Genomic DNA, 9,211 nt, shown 5'->3' on the forward strand with positions numbered 1-9,211 from the left:
AGAGGAGCACAGATTTAGTTCAACACTTTCATAATGAAAAATAACTTACACATTACCATTCTTGCTATTCATTATTTGGAACATCAAAGTTGGCTATGTTCTGTTAAAGCTAAAAGTACATCTAAAATGCATTGGGAATGTGACATTTTTAGAACTCAGCAAAAATGTCAGATTGATTTTAAGAATATAGTGGTGGCAGCTGCTGCTTAAGGCTTTTTCAGGTGTTCCAGAGTAGCTGATTATAAAGCGAGTCAGACATTGAATTAACTTTTTAAGAGAGATGTAGCAGAGTCTTGTGCACATTTACTCAGTCCCAGTGAATTTAATGGGGCTTATTCCCAACCCCAAGCTGCTTTAAAGAGTTCGCATGTGCAACACATAACGGCAACCCCCAGCCGCGGCGCAGCTGGTAAGGCTGGGTGCCCCATTTGCTGCCCTGGAAGGAGAGAAGGCAACGCTCCCCTTCCAGGACCTGAGGGGGTAGGTGGCGCTAGCAAGTTTAGGCGCGCTCCGCCCATGTTCCTCCCTCATTCTGTGCCTCGAGCTTGGAGCAGTAGGAGCCTGTCGGCTGAGCTCCGAGCTGGGAGGCCTCTTTAGGAGCGGCGGCGGCAGCCGAGAATGGCGCAGCGAGAGCAGCGGCGGAGACAGCAGCGAGGAGGCTGCACTCGCTGCGCCTGCAGCACTCGCGGCTCGCCACTTGTGCGGAGCGGCGGTTTGCCGAACGGTGCTGCCGTTCGTAGTTGGCTGGTCGGGAGGGTTGCTGGTGTGGGGGTTCATTGTCCCACCCTGCGCCTCTCCCTGTGGACACATTTGGGCTGCCGGGTTCCCGTGGCAGCTTTCTGGGCGCTCTTCTTCTGCCCCTTAGGAGGGCTGCGGAACGGCGTCCTCTAGTCTCCCTCTTACTGAGGGGGGATTGGCCTGGTCTGGGGGGCTGTTGAAGGGGCCGTTGGCCTCCCCCCCCCCGCTTCTCAGGAGGCCCGGTGGCCATTTTGTCGCTGCGCACCTCTTGACGGGGGTGGCCATTTTGAGGGCAGTTACTTTTGGCTGTGGGCTGTTTGACTTATGTTTGACTTCCTTATGTTAAGGAAGATAAACAAACAAGTAGTAAAATTAAACTAAAAGAAATTAAAATAAATCAGAATAAAGTGGTTAAAAGTAGTCAATTATTGAAAGTTGAATTGTAGGATTGCAATGCCTCCTAAAAAAGGTGTGGGGACCTTGAAAGGGAAGCAGCCTGCGAAGCGGCCTCCTGCCAAGCGGGCTGCTCCACCTGTACTGTCCTCATCTGACGAGGAGGGTGATGATTCTGCTCAACAGGAGATTCTGGCCCGCATAGCAGCCCTGGAAAGTGGACGGGTCATTTCCTCTGCACCCAGGGGAAGCGCTAAGAGGCCTAGAGCCACCAGGGCCTCGTCTCACTTAGCCTTCCAGGAAGAGGTTATTAAACGACTGTCTGTTCTTGAAGGTGCTGCTCATCAGTCTGGAGAAGGTGCAGGCAGTGCCGTGGAGCCATGTGATACTGTGCCTCCAGGAGATGACAGTGTGGATGACCAGGCGGGGGCGCAAGCAGCCTTGCCCGTGGCAGTGGCGGTTGATGCAGCTATGGGAGATGGTAAGTCGACCTCGAGCCAGCCTGCAGCTTCATGGCCTTGGGGACACAGCGGGCAGACCTTATCCTCGGGATCTGGGGCCCTGGTGCCTTACCCCAGTCCTGGCTATTGGCCTGCAGTACCTTCTGGGCTGCAGGCACCTGTGGAGCCCTATGGTAGGTCAGGGGCAGGACCGTCGGCTGAGCAGTTTCCTGACTGGCAAGCGGGTTGCTCGGCCATGGCTCCTGCTCAGCAGGCTATGCCTACTGCCCAGCAGGCTATGCTACCGGCTCCACAGGCTGCAGCAATGCAGCCTAATTGGTTTGCTGGCCCTGGGTTCGCGTGGAATGGCCATCCTTATGTTCAGTCTCCTTATGGGTCTGTCCCCTTTAAAGCTCTACCCTTTGGCGATACTGCTTTGCCATTGGGGAACCATTTGACCCCGGCTACCTGGGAAAAGATATTAAAAGGGGAATATATTGATGTCTTCACCCTTCTCTTCAGGGAGCTGGAGAAGAAGGACAAGGAAGACTTAGAGGACCAGGAGAAAGAGAGGCTGAAGCGTAGGCGTGTAAGATAGGACATGGTTTAATTGGTTGCCAGGGTTCCTTATCTATGCAGGAGTGATTGTGAGGGCACAACCTTGGAGGGCAGCCTCACTTATCCAGTACATGGATATAATTTACAAAGGCTATTCGGACTTCGATGGTGCTGCATGGTTGCAGTACGACGAGGAGTTCCAAATGCGGGCTGCTCTGAATCCCAATATTCCTTGGGACCAGATACACCAGCAATTATGGTTGCAGGTGATGTCACTGGCAAAACCTAATATGGGGGACAGATCGGACAGTGGACATCTTGTCCATAGGGCATTGGCTTCTTCTGGCACCCGCGCCTCCGCGGGGCAGTTGGTTCAGCCATGGCTGCTTTGTTGGGAGTTTGCCTCACAGGGGGTATGTGCCAGGAAGTCTTGCCCCTACAAACACGAATGCCCCATGTGCACTGGGCCCCATGCATTCATGGCTTGCCCCCGATCCAAGCGGAAAGGCGGGGGGAAGCGTCCTTGGGGGGGCAATCAGAGGCTGGAAAAGGGTTCCAGCCCCATAAAGCTGAGCATTCTCAGTGATTTGTTGTGTGACTATCCTCGCCGGGAGGATGCCAGTTATTTATTGAACGGGTTTAAGTTTGGGTTTCGAATTCCATTTCAGGGGCCAAGGTCCCCCTTCATGTCAAAGAACCTTAGGTCTGTCATTGGCATGGAAGGGGTAGTTAGGGGTAAAATAGCAAAGGAATGTGCAGCGGGCCGTGTGCTCGGCCCGTTTGCTGTCCCGCCCGTGCCATGCCTATGTGTCTCCCCGTTGGGGGTGGTGCCTTAGAAAACAGCAGGCGAGTATCACCTGATACACCACCCCTCCTATCCAAGAGGGGCATCAGTTAATGATGCCATCCCGGATCATCTGTGCACAGTTCGCTACACATCGTTTGACCAGGCAATGCGGGTCGTCAGATGCTGTGGCGTGGGGGCGGAGATGGCCAAATGCGACATTAAGTCGGCATTTCGCCTTCTCCCTGTGCACCCCAATGATTTTGAGTTGCTGGGATTTTCCTTCGATGGCCAGTATTACATGGACCGGGCTCTGCCCATGGGTTGTTCGGTCTCATGTGCGGCATTTGAACGCTTCAGCTCATTCTTGGAATGGGCGTTGCGTCAGCGGACTGGTTGTCGTGATACCAGTCATTATCTCGACGATTTTATTTTCATTGGGAGTGCTGGCACTGGGCAATGTGCGCTCTTGTTGAGAGGTTTCACTGAGCTTGCCCAGCAGTTGGGGGTTCCCCTAGCAGAGGAGAAGACTGAGGGCCCCTCGACTGTATTGACCTTTTTAGGGATTGAGCTTGATACTGTCCATCAATCCTTTAGGCTGCCTGATGAGAAGGTGCAAGACCTTCGGGAGCGTTTAGCTTCCTTTAAGGAGAAGACTAAGGTTTCTCTTCTTGACCTGCAGCAGCTGGTTGGGCATCTCAACTTTGCCTGCAAGGCAGTTGCCCCTGGGAGGGCCTTTCTTAGGCGTTTATGTGATGCTATGGCTGCTTTGAGGCTCCCGCATCACCGACTGCGCATATCTAGGGGCATCAGGGAGGATTTGGAAGTTTGGGAAGCCTTTCTCCGCTCATTTAATGGGGTCACCTTCTGGAGGGAGGACTTATTGCTGGAGGCTGAGCTCCAGATCACTTCTGATGCCTCTGGGGCGACTGGCTTCGGGGTCTATTTTTGTGGGCACTGGTGCACTGAAGAGTGGCCGGCTGACTGGCACGATGGGGTTTTAGATAGGGATCTCACTTTTTTGGAATTTTTCCCAATCCTGATAGCGATCTGGCTGGGGGGGGGGCGATTTGGCCAACCGCACAGTGCACTTCTGGTGTGATAACTTGGCGGTGGTGCAGGTGATTAACTCCCTCACTTCCAGATTACCCAGGGTGATGAGATTAGTTAGGTTATTCACGCTACGGTGCCTTCGACTGAACATTTTGTTCCTGGCAAAACACGTTCCAGGGGTGAACAATGGGTTGGCAGACGCTTTGACTCGCCAACAGATGGAACGGTTTCGTCAGCTGGCCCCCGAAGCTGATCAGCAGCCCTGCAGGATGCCAGTGGAACTGTGGCACCTTGGGAATGCGAAGTTCAACGGGCTATTTTGCTAGCCATCTCCCCCAGCACACGGAGGTCCTACAATCATGCAGTTCAGCAATTTGCTGCTTTTCGGCTTGGGGCTGGACTTCCCCTTTAATCACAGCATCATGTGCACATTGGATCTCCCATGTACCTAAGAGTCAATGGCACTAGACAACATTTAAAGTCTTGTATTTCACTTACCTTGTTTGTTATATTTCTATTGAAACAAAGCTTTATTTTGTTATTCATTAGCAGTGAAAATTGCTTGTGATATCAGATCCATTATTTTGTTCGTGCATGTTAAATACATTCACTTCAGTTATTTTGCTTATGGTCTCTAATCCTTGCATATCTAAATATTCCTCAGAAATGGAGACATCCAAAGGACTGGCACTATGGAATGGTATACACATTTATTTGAGAATATAAGAATCGCCCTTCTGTATCACTGCAATGGCCATCTAGTCTAGCATCTTGTTTCATGTGGTGGCCAAACAGATGCCTCTGGAAGACCTACAAGCCAAGGATGGAGGCCTTGTTGTCCCTGCAAAGGTACTCAGAGGGTATCGTGCCTCTGAATACCCATTTAGTAAGCAAGACCAGTAGCCACTAACGAACCTACCTTCAAATAATGTGTTTAATCCCCTTTCAAAGAAAACTAACAGCATAATCCTGAGGCCTACTGGACTGCCAGCAGGCATGCACCTGCATATCTGCAACACCGCTATTCCACTCCCTAAGGACTTTGGCAGGAGAGTTGCATTGGCAGCTGAGCCTTGCAAATTGCAGTCAGGCTGCCAGCGAGAGCACTTGCCCTCCGTTCCCCTGGCAACCACACCAGCATCCCCCAATGACTGCGCCACCCCCATGACAGGCATGCAAGTGGTGAGCAAAGGTCGCGACAATGTGCAGACCATGATCCTCACTGGCCACCAACACCACCATCCTGCCCTATTCTTTGCACTGCTTGCAAGAAAGGGCTGGGTGGGACAGTGGCAGCATGTGGTGGCAGCCCCCTAGGGGACAAGGAAAGGGGCCACAACACAAGGTCCCCCATGGGTGTCATCTCTGGGGACCCGCTGATGCTAAGAGTCTGGAGGACAGCTGTCCCTGCTGCCATAGCCTGTCACAAGGGGTTCATGTGTCTAAGTTGTCAGAAGCAGATAAACAGGGTGGAGGGGGTTGCAGTGCCTTTTAGTGGGATCTTTGCTTCTCTGAAACACATGTGGGGTCATGACCAAATTGAATTAGACTATAGCAAGAATATCTACAGGTTGCCATGAGCAAGTAGGTTAACAAATGCCAGAGTGTTTGGTGGTAAAACTTCCCAATAGTGAACCTTATCAAATAAATAGGGCTGCAGTCCTAAGGATGCTTTCATGGGAGTAAACCCAATTGACTGACATGGCACTTACTTCTAAGTATACTTTCTTAGGCAGACTCTCTAGATCAACTAAGGCAATGGATTGCTCTTGTATCCTTTTCAGTCTAAGTTAACTTTCAATTTGTGACTAATCACTTCCTGGATTAATAACAGATTGCTCTAATGCCTTAGCTCACTTTCCAAATGAGTTTTAACACTATTTTTGTATCATTTGCATATGAATGTCTTAAAATTACAAAAAATGGTGTGGAAAATTTATAATTGTACATTCCTACCAATCTGTAATGCCTGTTTCAGATGTCGTATTTAGAATCCTCATTCTGATTATTCAGTGCCCAGGTCTGCCATATCCACACCATCAAGATCATACAGTTCTTCAGCTTCATAGCTTACTCTTAATGTGGGTTCTCATTTCCTTGAGCATTCCCACTTTAGTCTTATATTTGAGCACTCAGTGATTACAGCTCACATCGCAGTCAAAGTGTGTGCTGAGATGCTTCCAAGGTGGTTGGAGAGAGCCCTTTTCTCACAGTGCCCAGAATCTATTCCTACTTCTTTTCAATCACAGTGAGGGCTGCAGGTGGGAGTGGAGGAGGTGCCAAGCTTGTGCCATGATAGATCTTGTGCCACTGAAGATACACATAACCCATGAGATATAGAACATCTATTATCTAGGATTTTTTCGTGTGTGGAACAAAAAATCCACCTCAAACGATTGATAAAGTGCATTGAAAGTGCATTATCCAACATGCGCGGAATCAGCCCTTATGTATTTATAAGCAGTTAATTTATTCAATAGTGTTGGGAGCCACTCTCCCTACTTTCAGAGAGGCTGTGGCTTACCAGCAATGCCTCTGCTTTGCACGCTGAAGGTCCCAGGTTCAATCCCCAGCATCTCCAGTTAAAGGACCAGATAGTAGGTAACCCTGAAGAGCTGCTGCCCATCTGAGTAGACAAAATGGACCTTTCTGGACCAATGGTCTGATTCAGTATAAGGCAGCATTATGTATGTTAATGCACAGTCAATTCTGTGTATCAAGTAAAAATTTCCCCTTTCCAAAGCTGAGGAACTGTCAATAAATTCAAAACCAAATCCCTATATCTATACGGTCCTGTATTTTGCATAATGCCTACTAAGCCAGTTTGGTGTAGTGGTTAAGAGCACAGGACTCTAATCTGGAGAGCCGGGTTTGATTCCCCATTCCTCCACTTGAAACCAGCTGGGTGACCTTGGGCTAGTCACAGTTCTCTGGAGCTCTCTCAGCCCCACCCACCACACAGGGTGTTTTTTTGTGGGGATAAAAACAATATACTTTGTAAACCACTCTGAGTGGGCATTAAGTTGTCCTGAAAGGTGGTATATAAATCGAATGTTATTATTATTATAATTAAATCTAATCCTGGACCTTTGTTACCATATACTTCCAATATCTTAGATGTAATGTTAAATGCTTTTTGTCTAGTATTCCTGCAATACTGGACACTTCTGCCAGATACAGAACAATGACTTTTTGTCACTACTTTAAGCCTTTTAATTTTGATTGACTCCTTGAGGGATGCCATAAATATTCAAACCCCATGGGTTACTTTAGAATAAATGTGGTTCAATCAGTTTGAATTATAATAACTTACAATGTAATGTCAACAACAACAATAATATCAGGCATCTTGGAGATTCATACTGAAAAATGGGATGTAAATATCATAATAAATAATACAATATGTAAACCTACTACAGAAACAGTTGTAGGAAATTTTTTAAAAACTTGCCAAATAGTTTATCCTTTAAGAATCCTGTATGTTTCTGCTATATAGGAAATGAGTTCTTTTAAATGGGATTAAATAATTTACTTCACCTGAAATAGATTAAAATAATATATATTAGTATGTATCCACTTAGAATAGGAATAAGACAGTGGAACATGATAGTGGGAAGTTCTGTAAAGTCACATCTGACCTTGCAGCCCTGTAGGATTTTCAAGGCAAGAGACAAGCAGAAGTGGTTTGCCATTGATTGCTGCTGCGTAGCAACTCTGGACTTCCTTGGTGGTCTCCCATACAAGTACTAACCAGGGCTGACATTACTTAGCTTCCAAGATTTGATGAGATCATGCTGGACCATCCAGGTCAGAGCAGCATACATTACTCATGTTTATTTTTTTTAAAAAAAAAATCATTCCAGTATGATTTATTAGAACTGATAGCATTTACTCAGGGAAAACAAACTTCTTATTTTGAAATTTCATTTTTTTTCTCCAAGGGAAACTTGTGCACAAAGTGATGGCACAAAATAATCACAGTATTGTCACTGAATTCATCCTCGGCTTTACGGACCATCCAGAGCTGCAACCTATTATCTTCCTGCTATTTCTGATGATCTATGTGGTCGTAATCCTGGGGAATACAGGCATAATCTTATTAACCACACTTGACACACACCTTCACACCCCCATGTACTTTTTCCTCAGCAATCTGGCCTTTGTCGATGTGGGTTATTCTACTACCGTTGTTCCCAGTTTGCTGATGACCTTTGTGGCAGACAACAAAGCTGTTCCACTCCCAGGGTGTGCTATGCAGTTCTTCTTTTTCTGTGTGTTTATCACAATTGATGTTTGCCTTCTGGCCATTATGGCTTATGATCGCTTCACTGCCATTTGCAGTCCATTACTCTATCATGCTACCATGTCTAAGAAGCTTTGCATTGCCTTAGTATTAAGTGCATATATCTGTGGCTTTGTAAATTCTGCTACTCAGACTTCATTGATATTTACCCTGTCCTTTTGCAGTTCAAATGTCATCAATCATTTCCTTTGTGACCTCCTTCCCATCCTAAAAGTCTCCTGTTCAAGCACGCAGATGTCTAACATGGTGCACTTTGTTTTTACTATTGTAATAGTAGTGACATCTTTTATGACTATCCTCATCTCTTATATCTATATAATTTTTGCCATCTTACAGATTCGCTCTGCTCAGGGAAGATACAAAGCTTTTTCCACCTGTGCTTCTCACCTGACAGCTGTCACACTCTTCTTTGGAACCATCACCTTCATGTACATGAGGCCCAATTCATCAGTCTCAATGGATAAAGACAAAATTGTTTCAGTATTTTATACTCTTGTGATCCCAATGCTCAACCCATTAATATACAGCTTGAGGAACAAAGACATGAAGGATGCTTTCATAAGGGTAATTGGGAAGATCCATTGATTAAGAAATTCCTTATTCAATATAGTTTTTGAGTATTTGTTTTATTTATTTATTTATTTTATTTACAGTCCACCTTTAAGGAAGGTAACCTGAAGATACGTGAACGTCTTAAATGCTTAGAGAGAGTTGATGGCAAGTCTGCTAATCAAGCCAAGGAGAAGTTACTGAAGACAGATAAGATCACCAACAAATAAACTTACCACTTGCCAGCCAGTAGCGGACAATCTCCCGAGGGTTTGCTGGTGATCAGTGGGAAGTAGCCAACCCCTCACCAATCGCTCACCCTCAACAGATAACTTGGGAAAATGTGCATCGGGCCCACTCCTGAGGGTGCAATGTCACTTCCTGTGTGAAGTG

General features: G+C 46.9%; 1 protein-coding gene across 1 annotated transcript; it reads left to right on the forward strand.

The window, feature by feature from the left end:
• Window positions 1–7,927: 7,927 nt before the first annotated feature.
• On the forward strand, window positions 7,928–8,854 carry LOC129324239 (olfactory receptor 1019-like). Its single transcript, XM_054971381.1, has one exon. The coding sequence runs from the start codon at window positions 7,928–7,930 to the stop codon at window positions 8,852–8,854; it is 927 nt and encodes a 308-aa protein (XP_054827356.1).
• The last annotated feature ends 357 nt before the right edge of the window (window positions 8,855–9,211 follow it).

Source organism: Eublepharis macularius, chromosome 2 (genome assembly GCF_028583425.1).
Source record: "Eublepharis macularius isolate TG4126 chromosome 2, MPM_Emac_v1.0, whole genome shotgun sequence".
Lineage (NCBI taxonomy): Eukaryota > Metazoa > Chordata > Lepidosauria > Squamata > Eublepharidae > Eublepharis > Eublepharis macularius.

Bases quoted from the DNA above. Each gene is read 5' to 3' on its own strand.
- LOC129324239 (XM_054971381.1), top strand. From the start codon at position 7,928: ATGGCACAAAATAATCACAGTATTGTCACTGAATTCATCCTCGGCTTT.